The sequence below is a fragment of the Cuculus canorus genome, chromosome 11 (genome assembly GCF_017976375.1).
Source record: "Cuculus canorus isolate bCucCan1 chromosome 11, bCucCan1.pri, whole genome shotgun sequence".
Taxonomy (NCBI): domain Eukaryota; kingdom Metazoa; phylum Chordata; class Aves; order Cuculiformes; family Cuculidae; genus Cuculus; species Cuculus canorus.
Window position 1 is genome coordinate 3,457,973 of NC_071411.1, and position 20,424 is coordinate 3,478,396.

General features: G+C 44.3%; 1 protein-coding gene across 1 annotated transcript in view; it reads left to right on the forward strand.

The window, feature by feature from the left end:
- Positions 1–20,424, forward strand: part of DNAH1 (dynein axonemal heavy chain 1) — a 67,586-nt gene that overhangs the window by 12,005 nt on the left and 35,157 nt on the right. Inside the window, exons 11-29 of the mRNA XM_054077049.1 lie at positions 341–491; positions 1,057–1,250; positions 2,575–2,800; positions 3,441–3,560; positions 4,328–4,410; positions 5,880–6,021; positions 6,621–6,776; positions 7,693–7,891; positions 9,747–10,000; positions 10,900–11,112; positions 12,804–12,968; positions 13,697–13,818; positions 14,242–14,347; positions 15,403–15,582; positions 16,263–16,403; positions 17,011–17,174; positions 17,658–17,771; positions 18,403–18,591; positions 19,647–19,752. Coding sequence (XP_053933024.1) covers positions 341–491; positions 1,057–1,250; positions 2,575–2,800; positions 3,441–3,560; positions 4,328–4,410; positions 5,880–6,021; positions 6,621–6,776; positions 7,693–7,891; positions 9,747–10,000; positions 10,900–11,112; positions 12,804–12,968; positions 13,697–13,818; positions 14,242–14,347; positions 15,403–15,582; positions 16,263–16,403; positions 17,011–17,174; positions 17,658–17,771; positions 18,403–18,591; positions 19,647–19,752 — 3,025 coding nt within the window. The remainder of the gene's footprint in view (positions 1–340; positions 492–1,056; positions 1,251–2,574; positions 2,801–3,440; positions 3,561–4,327; positions 4,411–5,879; positions 6,022–6,620; positions 6,777–7,692; positions 7,892–9,746; positions 10,001–10,899; positions 11,113–12,803; positions 12,969–13,696; positions 13,819–14,241; positions 14,348–15,402; positions 15,583–16,262; positions 16,404–17,010; positions 17,175–17,657; positions 17,772–18,402; positions 18,592–19,646; positions 19,753–20,424) is intronic.

Consider the following 20,424-nt stretch of genomic DNA (forward strand, 5'->3'; position numbering starts at 1 on the left):
TGGAAGGTACCTTTTAAGACTACATTGGAGATGCTCAATAGCTGGTTTGAAAAGCATCTGCTTTTCTGTAAAGCAGCTCCAATTCTCAACACAAGGTTATGGCTTTTAGGGATCCTGGTGTGTAATGTTCCTTCACCTTTCATAGACAAGAGTTCTCAGTGTCTTCACAAGTAACTTCAGAATGTAACGTTTCATGTCTTCATCTACATGAGACAGTCCTCCTCTTCTCTGCTTTCCTTTCCTGTCCAGTAAGCGTTTTAATATCACCACCAGAGCCATATAGTTGTGTACTATTGTCTCAAAAAACGTCCCTGTTCTTCCTTATCTCTTCCCACTGCAGGCCTCAAAGGAATCCACTCTTTGTAACAGACCTTGTGCTGGACAGCGATGGTGTTCACTTCAGCCCCCCTGTGGAGAGCTTTGAGAAGTCCCTCGTTTCTCTGTTCGACAAGGGAATCCTGGTGACTCACACTGTCCCACAGCTGGAGAAGGTGAACTCTTCTGCATCAACAGCGATGTAGTTGTGCAAGTCTCCTGAGTGCATTGCATAGACACCCCTGAGCTTGTGCTGAGGGAGAGCTGCAGAAGTAGGGAGTTGGGAATCCAGCTAAATTAATTTAGGCACAGCACTGTATTAATACAGTTCTATTCTAACAGGATTTCTTCAAGTTCCCCAGCTCTGTAGCTATTTTATGTGGTTGTTACCTCTCATTTGGCGCTGCACAGTCTGTAGAGGTATGTCCTAAGTAACCTGGTTGTCCTAAGTGCCTGGCAGCTGGTAAAAGCAGGCGCATAAAGGAAATAGCACCTTTTCCAGTGCTGTCAGTCTGGTGCAGGGCTTTTCTGCATAGGCATCCTTCTGCCACTTACTGTGAAAGATCTGTCTCCCTTGATCCCCCTTCTGTGGGGAGGCAATGTAAAACCGATAAAACAATTCCTGACACAATGTAGAAGGATAACTTCCCAAAGGTGCCACTAGTGATCGTCTCGCCTCTCTCCTTGGGAGGCACGGCTAGCTCTTCTAGTCCTGGAAGACCTCTCTCCTTTCTCTTCCAGTATGTATTGGAGAACTTGCTTATCACAGACACACCCTTGCTGGACTCTGTGGGCTTGCACGAACCAGAGGTGGAAGAACTACGTGAGACCGTGAGGTCTGCCATTCAAAAGGCACAGATCCCTCTGCAAGCCTATGCCAAGAGATATGAGAAGTTCTTAGAGCTAAATAACAATGACATCCAATACTTCCTAAGGTAAGTGGCTTGTAACAGAGGCACCTCTAACCCAAATGGCAAGCTTTTTCAGAAGCTGTGGTGTGGATGTGTGTGAGAATGCAGGACCTGTTCTGAGACCACAGATGTGCATGTTGTGCCTCAAATGTGAGATCAGGCATCCATCAGAGGCAGCCTTCAGCCATGGTCGATGCTCCGTGCTTTTAGAGGACATCAGTGGTGGCAGTGAGAATATCTTTCTGCCTCTGACAGCAGTCACATTCCTGTCATGTTTCTAAGTGTAATTGGAGACATTAATGGGCCTAAAAATGACTCATCTTGTTTGAAAATCCAGTTTGCATACTTGACTCTGACCTCCTTCAAACAGAATCTATTCAGGCTGATAGCATTCAGTAGAAAGTAATGTTTTCTTTTGTTTTGGTCTCATTGTTTTCACTGCCAAACCTCTTTGCACCTCTGCTCTCCTTTAGCCTCTGTTACTTTGATGGTCTTCTTTTAGGTCTCACATTTTCTCCAGACAGTGGGACTGAACCCCTTTTTCTCTTGCTTTATTCCAGCTTAATCGATTTACACATCTCATCTGACAAATTCCTGTCTATTCCCACACTGTACTGAAGTGCCTGCCCTCTCCTAAGGTGCCTCCTGATTTTGCCCTGTTTATACTAGTGCTTTCATTTTGTCTCTCCCTCTCCTCTTGCCTTATTTACCTCTTTCATCTCTTCCTTCCGCTCCTTTTCTGCGCTAAAATAATTTGTGTTCTTATTCCACACCTATGGGGCTTTATAACTGATTGTAGATTTGAGTCTGTCCTTTCCCTTTCTCCCCAGGAATGTTTCTCAGCTACATACCAGTTCTGTGTCTTTTCCTATACTTGTGAAACTGGAGTCCAGTCTGCACTGCTACATGGGTGTACTTGCAGTGCAGGTGGGCATAGGCAGCCTGGCGTCCTCTTCTTGGCATCGGTAACCGTAGCGGTGAAGGCACTGATACAGTGCAGGCTGGTCACCCAAAGAAGTGGACTTAGATAGGATGCCTTTGCCGCTATAGCTTCCCGTGCTCCGTTATAGCTAGCACTCATGTACTCGACTGTAATACAAACACTCGCTTCTGATGTAGGCATATCTGCGGTAGTAAGTTCTAGAAGGTATTGGTACCCTCTCAGTCTGTGCTTGCAGAAAGTTATATAAGTTTAAATAGATGTGTGTTTTAATAACAGTAAATAGGCTCATTATTTAATGTCTTAATCCTTTAGGCATACACCTCTGGGCATCCTACAAACAGCCTGGATGCTCAAATAATCTTAAGGTCTACGTTTCCCTATTTTTGTTGCTGTTTTTATTTACAGAGACTGTGAAGAGCAATGTCCATCTGCCCAGGAGGTGATGAATATAGTAAACACATACTTGTCTGAAAAGGAGAATCTGGACAACGCTTTACCTAGTTCTATTACCATTGGTCCCTTCCATATTAGCACAGAAAATGTTAAGCAGAATCTGTCCAAAAAATACAAAGCGCTTGCCACTTCCATGTTGGACATACTGGCAAAAAACCTCCATTTGCAGGTGGAGAATGTAAGTTACCTGGTCCAATGGGTTATCTGTCAATGTCTTGTCTTGTCCTTCTGTTTTTGAAGTCACTGTGAAATGTTCAAAAGACAGCACCTGGGGCAACATTAATGAGTTCATTTTAAAGATTGCATCAGAGTGATTATTTAAAAGACTAGTAGAGGGGAGATAAGCAAACTCAACCGAATCGAGTATTAAATGGACTTAACATGCCTGAAAGCTGTACATCTTGAGATGAAATTCTTCAAGACCTGGCCGTTCTGTAGAAGTGTGTTGGTTAATTGAAAGGATCTGCCTAGTAGCCAACTGGAAGTTCCTTCTGCTTGCTCTGAGGATAACTGGAATGTAGACAACGGCATGTGCCGGAGGGTTGTCTGAATCTGTTATTGTCATCATTTCAACTGTATACCTGCAGTTCCCCTTCCTCTTTTTTTGGCAGTCTCGTTCCATTTGAGCTCAAATGAGATGGATGGAAAAAGACTGTGGAAAGGATAAGACAAAACATGATTGTACTCATCACTTCAATCCACCTTTAGAATGGGAAGTGGGTGGATCGTGGCAGGTTTTCCACTTTGCCCATTAGCAATTTATGACTTAGCGATTAACGACTTTTTGATGGTCTCTTCTCTGCTGTGTCCTCCTGCAGATCTGTAATGCATATAAAGCCATCAGCTGCAAAATGCATGAGAAACCAAACTGCATTGAGGAGCTGGCTGAGCTGCGGGAGTGGATGAAGGGAGTCCCTGAGCAGCTGGCTGTGCAGGAGGTAGGGCACGCTCTCCTTACAGACAAGGGGCATCAAGGGAAGGGAAGAGGAAATTCATCAGTGCAACGTGCAGGGTCTCAGAAGCGGAACTCTGTCTCTGTATGCAGTGCCATAAGATTCCTGGTTTTGTACTTTTGTAATGCCCAGGATTTGGATTTTTAAATACACATATCATGAATTTAAAGATCTATAGAAAACAAAATAGCAGTTAAAAATCTTTCCCGAAAGACTTGTTTGCTTCACAATCCATGCAGCATTTGTGTACTGAATATCTGTCTTCTAAAAATGAACATTGTTTTCAAGAAAATACTTCTACCACCAAATGCTCATATTGCTGTTAATGTATCTCTTCTAACAGGGCATACTAATGCTGAGTTATTTCAGAGTTGTTTGAAATGTCGTCTTCTCCCAGCTGAACAAATAGGGTACAAAGACATCAAACTATAAGCTGACTTGTTCATGCCAAGGAAGGAACCTGGGGGATATCCTAAAACACTCAATTTTCTGTCTAGCGTTTTATCCACTAGGTCACACTTCTTTTCCTTCCCATAGAACAGAGGATGATAATGATGTGATCATTTGCAGAACAAGGGGTTGTAAGTCCGTTCCCACTGTCCATGAAGCAGAGAAGCAGCCTACATCACATTAAGTTTGTGTGACTAACGCCCTTCAAAGGAACCTGATGAAAATGAGGAATACACCAGAGAGCTGGAATCGGTACAGTCTAAAGGTGTCTATTTTTTGTCTCTTTCTCTCACCCTATGCAGGAACTGATTCGTGAAGTCATGGAAGATTACGAGGTCATGGAGGAATTCCTCTACAATCTCACCGAAGAAGATTTCAATGACAAGTGAGCACAAGGCATTTCTCCCACTGTCAAAGTGGGACTCTTAGCAGCAATTACCATTCTCAGTGCTTCAGGGGTTATGTGTCTATCAAGGGTTCCAGCAGAACCTTTAAGTGCCTGTCAGGATATGAGCACTGACTTCATGAAATGAAGTTTGTAGGGAAGAAGCATGGCTTCATGCTGCTTTCTGGCCTGGGGCAAGGCAAACTGGTAGCTTTAGCCTGTTTAACACATTAAGGTTCCTTTCTCTTGGGTTTTTTCCTTTTTTTTTTTTTTTTTTTTTTTTTTTTGAGGCATTTGCAAGGTCTCAAAGTGCATGGTTTTGTCTGTGTGTGAAACTTAATGAAAACTTCCAGGGTAGGAATGCCACTGGGGTATGCTTGGCGCTAGGAAGGAACATGAACCCTGAGTTATTTATTGTTCCTGCATTTCTTTTCCATGCAGTCTCCTCTTCATCTTATCTTTGGCAATGTTATTCAGATTGGGGCCTTACTATGCTTCAGTAGCAGCGTCAGCTCACAAACACAGGTACACAGCTTCTAAAGTCAGCTCAGCCCTAGAAGCATGTCTTTTATGACATGGGCTTGGTCCAGTGTCTGCAACCAGACTGAGTCTCTGCAAAGTGCTCCTGAAGCTAGAAACATGGGACACATGGTGCAAAAAACCCGGAGGAGCTGCAGGAAAGCAGCTCAGCTCTAGGAAGACTTAGCACAGATGTGGCTGTGCCACTGGCCAGATCTGGCACGCGCAGCACTAGTAGGAGACTGCTGCATCCCCAGGCTCTCAGAGGGAGGTGACCTCGAGCGTAATGCTGCAAGGCTTGCATCTGGCATTGCACACAAGCTAACGAGTCCAAATGGAGTAATGGGTGGGCCACGGCTGAGCAAGAGCCAAGAAACCTGCCTGGCGTGAGCAGCCACTTTGTGCAGCCCCTCCTTTATCTGTATCAGACTCCACAGGGTGCCCTGCAGAAGCCTTGCTATCCAGGGCTCCACTGGATCTGGGTTACCCTGGCCCCTCACTGCCCTGCTTAGCAGGAGTCTGGCTTTTTCAGTAGCTCTGAAAAGCCACAAGCCAAGACTCTGACCCCATTTTTTTTTTTCAATTCCTTGTGAATACATTCAAAGATAGACATTCCCTCTGGATGCCAACCGTTATTTTGCTGTCTCCTCGCTTTTCAGCAACATACTGGATTTGTTCCTTTTGAAAAGGCCCTCCACTTTTCCCCAGCCTTCTCCAATTGAATAGCCTAGTCACAAGGACTGCATATCAACAAGACAAGCTGGAAAAAAGTGTTTTGTTGAAACCACATGTGTTTCTGTTGTTGTAAAGCTTCCTTTTTTGGTAGGAGTTGGCTTTCTCATTCTGTTATTTTGAGCATTTCAAACATATGCTCAAAAAGCTTCTTTCTCTCATTCCACTTTTTCTCTTTTTTTTTTTTTGGCTTGTTTTGTTCAATCATGTGAGTGCAGGTGGGCTGCAAGTTTCTGGCCTCAGAAAATAAGTATGCAAACTGAGTCTGTTTGCCTCCAGCACCTGGAGGATGAAGACAAATTTCGCAAAATCCAGGTCGTAGATCAGCATGGCTTTCAAGACAAACTGGAAGAGATGCAGGTATTAAGCCACTGACAATAAAACTCAGTCCAGAGAAGGGGACCTTGAAGGTTTTGTGGTCAGCCAGGTGGGAAACTGTCAGATGAGATTTTGGTCAGATGAGATTTTAGATCAGTGTATCGTTGGACCAAAAATTATCACACCTTCACCCCGCTTTTTTTCTTGGAAGTTGGACTTTTCATCAAGAGTTTAATTTTTGTGTGAAAGACAAAAATTATAGTAGAGCTATATTATATAAAAATAGTAGAGCTATTATTTTCTCTTCACCGATTCCATAATTAATGACAGTATTAATTCTGTACCAGGAAGTTTGGGCACAGACTCTTTGCTCCTGTTCCTCAAGGACTGACTGTGGTCACAAAGGTGAAAAGCAGCTGGTCATCACATTTACATTTGTGTCCACCTGACCAGTGGTTAATGCTTCTCCTTACCATTTTTGTTGTGGTCTAAACAAAAGTGGAATTGGATTAGGGGAGGTAAAATTGTAAGCGTAAAAATGTTACCTTTGAATGTAACAAAGAACACATCAGGAAGCAGAGATATCCAGAGGCATCAATCGTTTTCAGAGCCACACCTCATGCCTTCCCTTTCTCTCCCAGTTGACTATAGGTGGATTTTCCATCCAGGTAGACGTTAGCCAAGCTCAAGAATTGGCTAACAAAACAAGGGAGGTCAAGAAGCAGCTGAAGGAGCTTCAGAATCTGGCAGTTCTCTACAACAACAGGGAAAGAATCTTTGGGATGAAAGTCACTAATGTAAGTGTCAGGTCCTGTACTTACAGGACCCTAATCTTTGTTCGGCCTTCTAGGTGGTAGGTAAAGTAAATAATGAGATACAGTTCCTTAGGAAGGAATCCTTCATGTTCTTTCTTCATCTGATTAACTGCTCTGTGGTCCTGTAGAGTGACCACACTGCTCCATCACTCCCCTGTGAGCAGGAAAGCTGATCCCAGGTGAACGTGGAAGACTGTTTGTGGACCTGATATTGCCACTTCTGTGAGAAACTTCAGGTCTGAGTGATGTTACTGAGGAAGAATTGGGTGGGGAAGGTCTTGAAGCAGCAGTTAAGATGCATCAGTTTCTCTAAGGCTGCTACTGCAGTTACATAGATGCTAATGAGAGCGGTTGCATAGTGGCGTGCAGGCAGCTAGTTGGGCTTGGTGTAGCCTGTTCTCCTAAGGCAACAGTTTCTGTAGTTGCAAACAGTGGTTTTGCCTGTAGTTGTCATCCACATCCAGCCCAGTCAGGCCACAGATTAGAAGTGGAGTTCATGTACTCCTTTCCTACCTCTTAGTCTACGGTGTCAGTAAGATGTGCAGTGTGTGCTTTCACTGATTGTGTGTGGCCTGCCCATCCAAATCTCCTCATTCTGCAGCAGAGCTTTTGTAGAGGCGCGTGGAGAGAGTGCTTTCCATGCCAGACACATGGTGCAGGCACAGCTCCACTGGATGCGTTTTGGCCTGGATGTGTAAAGCCCAGCTCTTCTCCCTTGGAATCTACAATGTGGTCTCAGGAGAGGCAGTCTGATACATCCTTTTGAAGTACATGTTTTCTCATTGCTTGCTTGAAATTCAAAATAGGAATTGTGCTTTTTTTGCCTTTTGACACACAAGCTGACATCCAGAGGAGAACACGCTTGATGTTTATGCTTGCTTTTTCTCTCTGTCCAAAGTACAACAAGCTATCCAGGATGGTTAAGGAGTTCCAGCCGTACTTCGATCTCTGGACTTCAGTGTCAGACTGGACGCAGTGGTATAACAGTTGGATAGATGGTCCTCTTGCGGAAATCGACACTGAGCAGCTAGAAAAGAATGTCAATGACTCCTTTAAGACAATGCAGAGATGCGTGAAGCAGTTCAAGGATTCACCAGGTAGGTATACAGCCTGGGGAAAGGAAATCAGTGCATATCAGCATTTTGGTGTGAGGTGTGTCACAGAGTGCCGTGTACAGGGATTGTCAAGGTGTCGCATGGATGTGTTATGTGTATTGGAGCCAGCTGAGAAAATGCTAGCAAAGTCATTTTCCACTTTATTTTGTCTGGGTCTATGATGATTCACATCTAGATGTTAGTTTGCTGCTTGGAGTACCAGTTTGGCATGGAAACAACTAGGCTGCAAATCCCTTTTATATCTAATTCCCAAGACAATACCGAGATAAAAGCTGCCCGCTTATCTTGCAGTTAATATTTACTCATTTATCTAAAGTACAATAACCCAGACTAGTCATAGCAAATTACTAGGTAGCCCAGAGGCTAGACATGTGGGTTTAAGCCCTTACGCAAGTCAGACAGCAGAGGAACTTGAATCTGCATCTTCTAGGTGCTGTTTTCTTGGCCAATCTTATTTTTTCTATCAGCCGATTAATTTAATGGAAAGCCAGAAGATATCTTGGTTTCATTAGGAATCAAATGAAATTGTGGAATCTGGAAATTACCTGTGCGAATGTAATAACTGTTTTCTTTCCTGCCTGAATGTGTGAGAAGTTCAGATGATCACATTCAGCCCTTGCAATTCGTGTGAAGGTCTTTTAATCATGGCTCCTAGTAAAGCTGGAATTGAGGCTTCAATTGTAGCTTAACTTCCCATTCCACGATTCTCAGAGGTGCTTTGGTCATTCTTTAGAGATAATTCTAAAATCTTCTGCCAGATGGCTTAGATTGAAATATATTTTGCAGTGGGAGATTTTTGATTCATCCTTTTTAACTTGAACTTGCTCTTAAACAATGCCATGAATCAGTCCCAATGGAGGAGGTGATGAGTGGATGCATGAGTAACTATGAATCATTATGGTAAACAGAAATACTAAGAATACCTGCTCATATTCATTGCAATATTCCCTAGCATGTGGTAAAATATATGTTTCATCCTTGAGTCTGCCTTGTCTTTGCAGAGCACCCAGGAGGGAGTGTGGTCACATCCTTGCTGTGAGTGTGCAGTGCGAGCACTCAGGGTGCAATAAAGGGAGGCACATGCTGTTTCCAGATTTTGGAAAGGAAGCAAGTCCCTTGTTCTTTGCCTATGCGTATAATAGCACAAGCTGAAAAAGGCAGGATGTGAACAGTGTGGAGACATTGGCTTCCAGGATGCCCTTGGAGAGCAAAAGCCCTTTCCTTGCCTTTGTCCTTCCTATAAGGCAGAAGTACCTTTGGCTCTAGTGTGGCCATAGGCTGGCACAGACTCTCCTGCGTGGTTTCCACTTCCACAGCTGGTTGTGATCCTAGCCTACCTCTAATTCCTGTGTATAGTGTCCATCTTCTGTTTAGATTGGCCTGACCTGAGGTGTGAGATAACTCGCAGTCCAATCTTGTTAAGAAAGCGAAGATTGTGGAACGATGACTGTATCTTCTAAAATATCTGTTGGCAGATGGGGCTTCATCATGCCTGGGACCATATTAAGGAATTAAATTTGTCTGCTTCTCGTCTTCCAGTGAGCTCTAGGCTAAGGCACACTCACGTTCACTGTGGACTTTTGTAACAGACTTGTGACTAACTGGCAGTTCTGCTTCTGAGAATGGGCTTGCATCCTTGCTTAGTAGCCACATAGAGAGAGCCTTTGTGTCCTCATTACTTCAACCTGCGTTTTCCACTGCTCTCTCCTGCTGCTTACCTGCCCTGTACCATGTGTCCATAAGCACATCAAGCTGTATATAACTTGTAGACAATTCCTTAAGGCAAATTCCTCATATGCTGTTGTTGCTGATGTTCTTTTGTTTCTCTCCCTGAAAGCCTGCCAGAGTGTGGCAATGGAGTTTCGAGACAAGATTGAAGAATTCAGACCGTACATCCCCTTAATTCAAGGGCTGCACAATCCTGGCATGAGAAGCCGGCACTGGGAGATGCTGTCGAAAGATATTAACATCGATATCAAGCTAGGACCCAATCTGACACTTGGTTTCTGCTTGGACATGAAGCTACTGGACCATATCGAGAGCATTACCAAAGTAGCTGAGATAGCTGGCAAGGAGTACACCATTGAGAATGTGAGGAGAGAGGGACTTGCTGTGTCTTTGGTTGCTTTTCAAATGTTTTTCTGTTGAGTGGGCAGTCATTTCTTTGGGTCGTGTTCCTTTTGTCCCAGAGTGTTAGACACATTGTGCAGCACAAGTAAGAAGGCTGCTGCTCTTAGAGAATCAATGTGTTCACGCAACTGTGTTCACACACTAGAAGTCGTTTCACCTTGTGTCAAATTTACAGTTGTAGCGTAATAGCACTGTCTGGTGGTTACACTGATCCACTGGTTGGGTCGCACACCTCAATGTGAGGTTAGTAATTGTTTAAGTTTAAAAAAATTGATTGTCTGCATTCTGCCATTCAAACATTATGTCAGGGAGATCAGCTGTGACTGGAAATGGAGGTGGCAGATCTTTTAACACGGTAAACATGCAGGGAAGACTTGCTGGCTCTGGAGATTCATAGGTTAGATAGTCTTTCAGCTTCAGTTCACCAGTTTGGATGTGACCTAAGGTGGTGTTGATTGAAAGTCATTACCTTCTGGCAGCTTGCGTTCTGTGAAACCTCAGATGAGTTCCCGATAGACAGCTATGCCTTTCACAAAGCCATCGTTAACCATAGCCTTTAATAGGCACTTTGCTAGCAGCCTCTGTGCATCTAGTGGTGCAAATGGGCCTGGAGAGGAAATTGCCCTTTTTTTCCCCTCAAGGTTTTACTTTTAGGACAGCGTTGAGGTGTTGAATCCATGGGCAGTGCAGAGGAAACACTGAGTTACTGAGTGTGTCACGCACACCTGCAGCTTCCAGTGGAATCTCAGAGCAAAAAATCTATCACTCGCTAGCGGGAGGCATTAAGAGAGTTGTGGAAGCTGGGATAACCATTGCACAGGTTGTATCTGAAAATTAAATTGCTTGTCTCTCCGTTTCAGGCACTAAACAAGATGGAGAGTGAATGGAACTCTGTTTTATTTACTGTGATGCTTTACAAAGACACAGGTACCTTTATTCTGAAAAGCACCGATGAAGCTTCTCAGCTCCTAGATGATCACATTGGCATGGTTCAGAGCATGTCCTTCTCTCCATTCAAGAAGCATTTTGAGGAAAGGATGAATACGTGGGAAAATAAGCTGAAGATGACACAGGTATCAGTCTCTTACCCACACACATGTGGTGAAGGCAGGCAGCTGAGCTGCACTGCATGCTCAAACATGGACACTGTGCGAGGGAACTGAGAGGACAGCTATCACGAGAATATCAATCTGCAGGGAGGAAGAGGACCTGTCAAAGCCCTCTGACTCTAGCCAAAGTGAGGCTAAACTCGGGGCCTTATTCTGCAAACAGCAGTGCAATAAATTCCAGCTGGTTTGCTTCCTATTGCAACGGTCTTTGGTGGGGGCAGGACACTCCCATTGCTACTCTCTCCTCCTGGCATCTCAAATCATAGTATACTAAGTGAACCTTACAGATTCTTGCAGGACCTGTGAAATCCTTGCTAATCGTTCACACCTCAGTGTAGGAAAGCACGTGGAAGGCTGCTGTTTAGAGCAGGATCTGGCAGACCATGCCAGCACTTCTTCATCAGACCAGAGCCTGAATGCTCAGTAGCTAGCAGGACTCGGCTAGCAGAACAGTGTTTTGCTGCAGGAGAAAAATTCCAATACACTTATCTGGAGGGGGACCTCTCTGTAAATTCTGATATTTGATGCATGGCAGCATTGTTATCTGTTATTCATAAATACCTTATTCTTTTTATTGGTGCTTACCATCTGGTGCTTGGCCACAGGCTGTCAGAGTGCTGGCTTTGTCTTATGAGGACATAGAAATGTTACTCTATGCCCTAAGGCAGTGGGTGACATGGGACAATTCAGTTATTTACTGTGTAGTTTTGGCTGTGATGTTGTCTGTGTTTTCACCCTGCCTTTCCTAGCCCTTCTTTTGGTTTGCCTGTCGCTGAAGGCCCGTGAATCCCCTCTGGGAAATGGCTTATCAGGGTTAGCCGATGGAGCATGCTGGGCACCATTGCCTGTGTTATTGGAAAACCCATCTCTTGCTAGATCGAGTGGCTGCCTGCATTCAGGAACAGTAGATAGTGCATGTGACTGAGGCAGTCAATACCTGAGCTGCTTTGCAATGTTGGGCAGGTTCCTTATACCTTCCAGTCTCCCGTACCTGAAAATGGAAGAGGAGGATGTTCTTCCAACCTAATTCTTGCTCCTTTGAATGCCTGACAAGCAGAGTTTCCCGTCTGATGCCTAATTTAAGTCTTTAGCTTTTCATTCTTTCTCTTAATTCAAAAATGTTTTCTTGGATCATTCTGTAGGCAATGCTCAGACTGAGGTGTATCGGGCAGCAGAAAAGATGTGACAAAAATTGCAGAGCGTGGCATATTTTATTTGTCATTCTTCTTCCCATAAAAAGCTCTTTTCACAAAATAAAATCCCCGTCTTACTGTGTGCTCACTTCTGTCTTCTGTAAAGTAGAGGAATGCTAGCTGTGGAAATTTGACCTAGCACCACAAAGTCCCTTTGAGCTGTAGTATTGGCTTACCTGTAGATCTAAACTACCTACATTAAATCAGTGGGTGTTGGTTCCAATGCCTGCTGATAATGGTTTTCAAAGGGGATGATTATTTTATTTCACTGTTAATTATTTGTGAATGAGCTTCCAGCTCCTGGTGCTGCAGGTGGATTTCAGAATGGTGGAAAGTCAGCATCACCTCTTTTTTCTTTTTCTTTTCTTTTTTTTTAAACCCATCCTACAGCACAGTTTGAATGGTTTTGTCAAACAGATTTGTAATCTGGTGTCCTGATACGCCCTTCTTCCTTCCCACTAGGATGTCCTAGAGGAATGGCTGAACTGCCAACGTTCTTGGCTCTACTTGGAGCCCATCTTTAGATCAGAGGACATCAAAAGACAGCTCCCATTGGAAAGCCAACACTACCAGGCCATGGATACCGAGTGGAGGAACATCATGAAAAACGCTAATGAAAACCCTGAGGTGTGTGCCTTGATGAAAGCTGGTGCAGGTATCCCAAATTCCTTGGAGCTGTCTTCACAGAAGGACAGCCTTTGACTTGTTGCTTTTGTAACGGTGTGGGCATAAGCAGCAACATATAAACCATGCAACTTTGCCCAGGTTGGTGTGCTAGTTTCCTTCTCTTGGAACACAGCCTTTGGCTCTGGTGTCCAAATAGAGTAGTTCCCCACAATACCTTGCACCAAGCTTTCCACACAACCAGATACGTTATCCTCAGCACGCAGACTCCTTACCTCCTATAGCTCTTGAAACCAGCCCTGCTTATAACCCTAACCTGTAAAGTAACTCCTTTGATTTCCTCCTCAAGACTGTCTCTTTAAAATTATTTAGAGCCATTGTTTGGTTCTTCTGGTGCCATTTACCTGTTTCTGTGTCCTGGTAGCAGTGCTCTGCTCTTCTGTTCTCCAGTCTCCACTTCGCAGGACTCTAGCACCATTTGAATTCCATATTACAAATGTTGGTATTAAGGGGAGCCCAGAAATGCGGCTGTCACATCCCTAAGCCCTGTTTCCCCTCCTTGCCCACAAAGCTCACACCTCTCCTTTTACAGATCTCTGTGAAAGTACTCCTGTGAATGAGTCATTTAAATCCTATCAGTAATATCACTGGGCAACCCAATTATCTCCGCTGCTTTAGCTCCCACATGCTCAGAATACTGATGCTTCCTCTGTTCTCTTTTCTGTTTGTAGGTGATTTCTTTGTGCCCTGATCCTACGCTACTAGAGAACCTGAGAAAATGTAACAAACTGCTCGAACTTGTGCAGAAGGGGCTGAGTGAATACCTGGAAACCAAGAGAAGAGCTTTTCCCAGGTAACCCCAAATTTCAGTGGGCTGGATCACACTCCTTGATTCAGAAATTACAAAAGGAGAGGCTCAGTCCAGTTCACTCTGCCAAGAAAAAGCAAAACAATCTCAGCTTAGAATATTGTCATGAGACTGCAAACATAAGCAAGGCTGCGCCTTTCAATGCTGCCATCTGATGGGGAGAAAGCAGGCAGACGCAAGTGTTGTGAGTTAACGGCAGCCTGGTAGCATCATTGCGTATCTGTACCTTCTGATTTGTCTAGAAAGGATGGGGTTAAATGAAAACCTTTGTGTAACTCCTTCTCTTATACAGCGAGATTAGTGAGCAGTCAGGAATGGTGTCTCTAGCAACAGGCTTGTTCCTCATCTTGCCAGGACTAGCCCCTGATGCTACAGTGAAGAACACCTCTCCTCACTCTGTCTTTTTAGGTTCTACTTCCTATCAGATGATGAGCTGCTGGAAATACTGTCTCAGACAAAAGACCCCACTGCTGTACAACCTCACCTCCGCAAATGCTTCGAGAACATTGCACGGGTAGGCAAAGCAAGCCCCCTGGTGGCTTGGCCCACCTTTGGATGCTGGCGTCATGGGAACTTGGGGGTGTGCTGAGATGAGGAACGTTCACATGTATCTCCTGGGAACCTGTAACTGTGTGTAGGCATTGCAAGGTGCTGCCTGCCCTGGAGGGGGATTTAAACAATGTCATTTCAAAGCCAGGCATCTGCCTATGAACTGGGCACCCTCAATTGCTTTTTAGACAATGAGGAGAAAATAGACATCTGCAAAGGGCAACTTATGGAAATTCACTTAGACACCTCCCTCTGGAGATGTCTGTCCGTCTCACCATGAAGGCCAAGAGAAATAGCTCAGAGTTGCCTGTCTGGCATTGTATACAGGCACCTGGTTAGGATGCAATCCTGCTCTTGCTGACTGCCTCAGGAGGGGCAAGGAGTGAACAAGCCTGAACTGAATTAAGTTTCTGCCTTCATCCCTACTTAGGATCTGAGGTTAACTTGGCTATTTTCTCTTTATTATTCCTGATAAACTTCAGGCTCCATGACTGGTCACAGCGTACACCATCGCAATACTCAGACACTAAAACCAATCTCCCAGTCGTTAATGTGGGAAAATAGAAAGGAAATTGAGCTAGAAACCTGGTGCAAAACCATTGGAATAAATAAGGGGACTTGCAGTGATATGCTGAGGCACTGAAGAAGTTGTTAAAATTTTACTCTTAAAATCAGGCACTCTAACTTCATGGGAAATTGAGTCTACGGAATTGAACAGGAATCGTGGGTTTGAATCCTAGACAGGCAATGAGAAATGTTCATCCTGCCTATAATTTCATTTGCTTTACTCAAGTTAAACCAATGATGTGAATCTCTTGTTTTCATGCCATCATCCTCCATTTTTTGGAGAGGTTGTTTTGCATGTCTTTTGCAGGCTTTATTATCATTATTGACAACTAAATTTGGCACCAGATTTGTAATGATCATAAACCACTGCAGCCTGGCTCTCCCCTGAGGCAGGAAGCAAGGGATAGAAAATAAATCCTCCATTCACATCTCCTGTTGCACTTCTTCCATTAGCTGCAGTTCCAGGAGGACCTACAGATCACGCACATGTACTCTGCTGAAGGAGAAGAGGTGAAGCTCTTTGTTCCCATCTATCCCACTGAAAATGTGGAGGATTGGCTGCTAGAAGTTGAGAAATCCATGAAGGCCAGTGTACGGGACAATATAGAAAGATCAGTTCGTGTTTATCCAGAGGTAAGAGGTTTATTGCGGACTGGCAGGTCTCTGATGTTTTGGTTCCAGGCTTGCCATAGGGGTCACCAGTGAAGAGGCTGATGAATTTGTGATGTTCTATTAGTTTTAAAACACAACCTTTAATCCGACTGTGTGGGGGTCAAGCGCAGAGTGCGCAGTTGGGGAAATAGCTAAAGGTCCAGAAGAATGCAAACCCTCCAAACTCACTTAACAGCCACAGAACACTTCTGAATATCAGAGAACAACACTGTGTGAATACATTTCTATTCCTCTCTCTGGGAAACTTCCCCTTTATAAGGATCTACCCTCCTTTGTCTTCTTCAGCTCTCATGGCTCACACAGCATGGTGATAAAGGCAACCAAAGCACTGTGAACTGTTGGTTACAGTCAGTGCATCAGGGAATGCATCTTGGCTCTGGTTTCTGCGTAAAAGTTATATTTATTAAAAAAAAAAGTATAAAAATCTAGGTTTTTACTTGTTTGGGTCTAGGGAGGAAGAAAGGCTGAAAAAAAAACCAGAAGGCCTCACATATTTCTGTTACTGTTTTCTACTCAGGATGAAAATGTGCAACTAGGAAGGTTAGAACAGGCCAACAGGGTCTCACAGATTCATCTCGGAGCAGAAGGGCATTGAAATTAAAAAGAAATAAATCATTGTCTTACCATCTTTTCTTTTTAAGACTCCACGTGCTACATGGGTCCTGCAGTGGCCTGGCCAAGTGGTCATTGCTGGCTGCCAGATTTTCTGGACAAAGGAAGTGTCTGAAGCTCTGGAAGCTGGAGATTTGTCCAGCAAGCTTTTCCCTCAGCTGAGTGCTCAGGTATGAAAATGAATCTATGGTGGGATTTTGCCAGGTGGAGATTTTTCAATCAGCAGACCTTAGATAACTTATAAATACAAGCAGGACAATACTGTAGGAGAAACAGAGACACAGCTCAAAAACAGGTTAAAACCCAGGTTCTTATCATCTGAATCATTAGGATATTTGTCATCGTAAACCTCAAATAATGTACAGGACTAATAATAGGATCATTACCTGAAGACTGAAAGATGATGAAAGTTAACTTCTCCAGAGTCACCCAAGAAATCAAAGGTAGGAGAGAATGAAGTGATGGACAGTAGAAATAAAAGTGAAGCAGCATCCTTCATACCTGTTCTGTGCATCTAATCACACCTAATACCTGAGAGATACAGTGTCCTCAGCTCTGGGGCTCATGGTGGCCCTGACTCTTTCCTTTCACCTGAACGTGGTAATAGTGTAGGCAAAAGTCAGCTCTGAGCCAGCCCTGAGCAGTATTTGCTTTCTGAACAGTCATTCACATGTCTGACCTGGATTTAGCATGCCATGGTTTTGATTGCATTGTGATGGTATAGGCTGGGTCTTTGGGATATGGGTTACTTCAGTGTACTTTCTTTTCCTTACCTAGCTGAGCGATTTGGTTGCCCTGGTCCGTGGCAAATTGTCTAAGACACAGCGAGCGGTGTTGTCAGCTCTTATTGTGATTGAGGTTCATGCCAAGGATGTTGCAGCAAAGCTGATTGAGGAGAACGTGACAAGCATGAATGATTTTGAGTGGATCTCCCAGCTCAGGTAGAGACTGCTGTTGAACCTCACCTGGCCTCCCTGGCCAGTCTTCATTCTCCTTACCCACAAGCCGTGTCCATGACAAATGGAAACAGGATTTTGCATAAGCAGTGTTCCCAAGTCGCCACTAACAGCCCTGTGAGGAGTAGGATTGAAGTCTGCTAAGGATGCTGGTTCTACCGCATTTGAGACAGATGTGGTTTTGATGGCATCCACTTTTGCATCAGAGACTAAGCCACAGCATGGTGATTCTCAGCCTCCCTGTGAAGGGATGCACTCCTGCCCAGGGAGTGCAACACTTGATATCAACTCCTGATTTCAAGTCCTGTGAGAACTCCTGTCCACCCTGTTATGTTTACCTTATTCTTTCTTCTCTCAAGAAGGAAATGACCTGCAGGTCTCCAAACTTGCAGACTGTAGTCTTATGAGCTGCTGTGTTGTCTGCCAGACAGTGTTTATCTTTCTGATGTCGTGTTCACTCATTGTTAGATACTACTGGACGCGGGGGGACCTGTACATCAGAGCAGTCAATGCAGAATTTATCTATGGCTATGAGTATCTGGGAAACACTGGCCGTCTGGTTATCACGCCCCTCACGGACAGGTAAAGAGATTGTTTTCTGGGTAATAAGTATCTTTTTGGGTTGATTTTTTTCTTTTTCCCCTCGATGAGCAAGCCTCACTGGAGATTAAACCAAGGATCTGATTATGCTGCTCTTACTTCTTAATGTATGTAAATAGAAACCATTTGCACAGTAAAGGATTACCTGAGATAAGGGCATAGGAACATGCTGGCATTGGTTCTACTGTATTCCTAGTGATCAGTGCTCAGAGTGATTGCTTTCACTCTCCTAATTCTTAATGTGTAGTGCTCTGACTCATAAAATGCCCACCTGATAGCTAAGGAGCTCTTCTATAAACCAGGACAGGGACATCTAATACTCTGGAATATGCATCAGCAATAATAGTTTTACCCTTTTGTAACTGTCCTTTTTCTGGAGAGTGGATTTGTAGCCAGTGGCAGAAGGATTTATCCACGCAGGCCCCCATGAATACTAATCAAGGCCATGTAGCTGACTCCTTTGCAGAGTGCCGCATACCCAAGCGGTTCTGCAGAACAGTAAAGGATGGATTCTTACCTGACTCCAGCTGGATAGATCATATCTGATAGATCATATCTTACTGAAATCAGTAGTAGAAATGCTTCTCATAGTCTGGTCTCTTCTTTGTTGTAGGTGTTATCTGACGCTTACAGGAGCTCTGCACTTGAAATTTGGAGGAGCACCTGCAGGACCAGCAGGAACAGGCAAAACAGAAACAACAAAAGACCTGGGCAAAGCACTAGCAATCCAAACTGTGGTGTTCAACTGCTCTGACCAGCTTGACTTTATGGCAATGGGAAAGTTTTTCAAAGGACTAGCCAGGTACAATTGAATGCTGTGTGTCATTATGAAGGAGTGGGTAGGATAGAGGGATGGCGGCCACTGGGAATTGGTGGGTATCTTCATAGCAGCCCAGAAAAGCAAGCAAAGCTCTCATAAGGGAATTACGGTGTTCCAGAATGAGCAAAGCTACAAAATTCCTGCCAGAAAGGAAGGACAGATGAGCCAATTTAAAACAACAACAACAACAAAAAAAACAGGATAAAAAGAAATCTTATTCATTTGATGCAAAATTAAAGTGCTTTGCACTAATCCAGTGTTAGAAACCTATGCAAACCTAATATTTGCAGCTCTGGCCTCTGTTTTAATATTATATACATCAGACTGAGAGTCTGCCCACAAGCAGCTTAATCTTTAGAAGGAAAGAATCTGCTGAATGTATCCAAAATTGGGTAGCCAAGAGAGACTGCTCCAAACCCTGAGGAATCCTCTCGGAGAAGCTTCTATCTTCACATTTCAAACAGAGCTGGCCCAATTAGTCAGTTGCCCACTGGTGAATCTGAATTAGTCACTCCAACAAAAGCTAATGCTCTTTTCTCAGATGTTTTCTTTGTAAGTAATTTCACTTCTTTCTTAAATGGTGCCTTGTGGGAAGATCACCTTCCTCATATACATGCTCCCAGCTTTATACGTAGCCTTCCAAGCTCTGAGAAGTGGACTTAAGAGATGTTTAAATTGTGTCTACTCTGCGCATAGCTCGAGAACAAAACAGGAATTCAGCGGGATACCACTTTAAAGCCCAAACCTTGTAAAATGAAGAATTTGTGCCAGGCTGGAGGGTAGGACATTGCTGTGGTCTTTCAAGGACTTATCACGTGGCCTGGGTTGCATAGTTGGGGTGCAGGGCTACAGCCCCTTCCACTGTGGCTGTGGGACGTTAAGAGCCTTTTAGGTTCACTTGTCTCTGTGCTGCCTCCCCAGTTTGTGGATTTGTAATTTCTAGATCTAGCTCAGCTTCTGACTGCAAGTTTGTCTCCTGTGTGATGTTTCTGACTCCCCTCGTTTTTGACTCCCCTCATTTCTTCTTGCTTGCCCAGCTCTGGCGCATGGGCTTGCTTTGACGAGTTCAACCGCATTGATATCGAGGTGCTGTCAGTGGTGGCCCACCAGATCACAACCATTCAGAAAGCACAGCAGCAGAGGGTACGTAACAAATGTGTGGATGCAAAGGCAGACAAAATTCTCTGCTTGGGCTAGTCTTGCCTAGTCCTTGTGTTTGCGTGCCTCTTCATGAAGGACAGGCTTCACTGCTCAGGGGCAACTCAGACAGACCTACTTAAGCTTGGAGAGGCATGAATAAAGCCCTAGCTGTGACGCATCATATCAGGCCATTACAAAGGCAGCATCCTGGGCAGGTTTTGTAGTTTCACCCTAGTCTGTGCTGCCACAGTTGCCCACACTCTCAGAGGCTGAAGTACATCTCAGCTTGAGCTGTAGTGCCAGCAGACTGTGGTGTGGGAGACACTCCAGTGAAGATCCACTGAGCTGATAAATATTGGAGCTGTGATAAAGGCAGCCAGTGTTCTGCCAGGAGTTGCTCAGCATCACATTTGTCTAAATGTGCTACCCAAGCCTTAGTGGATTCACAAAACCCAGTATGTGCATAAAAATGCATGCTTATGCACACACAGAGTTGCCATGCAAAGTGGTTGTTTGCTTTACGTGGAGACTCAGCTGTCAGCCAGTCTAGTAACCAGCCTCTGCTTTGTTCTTCAGAGACTCAGAGGGGTTAAGACCCAAATCTCCTTGACTTTGGCTTGGAATTAGAAACTTGCTCTCTGTGAATTCTTCTGCATTACTTTATCCTTCCTCTGA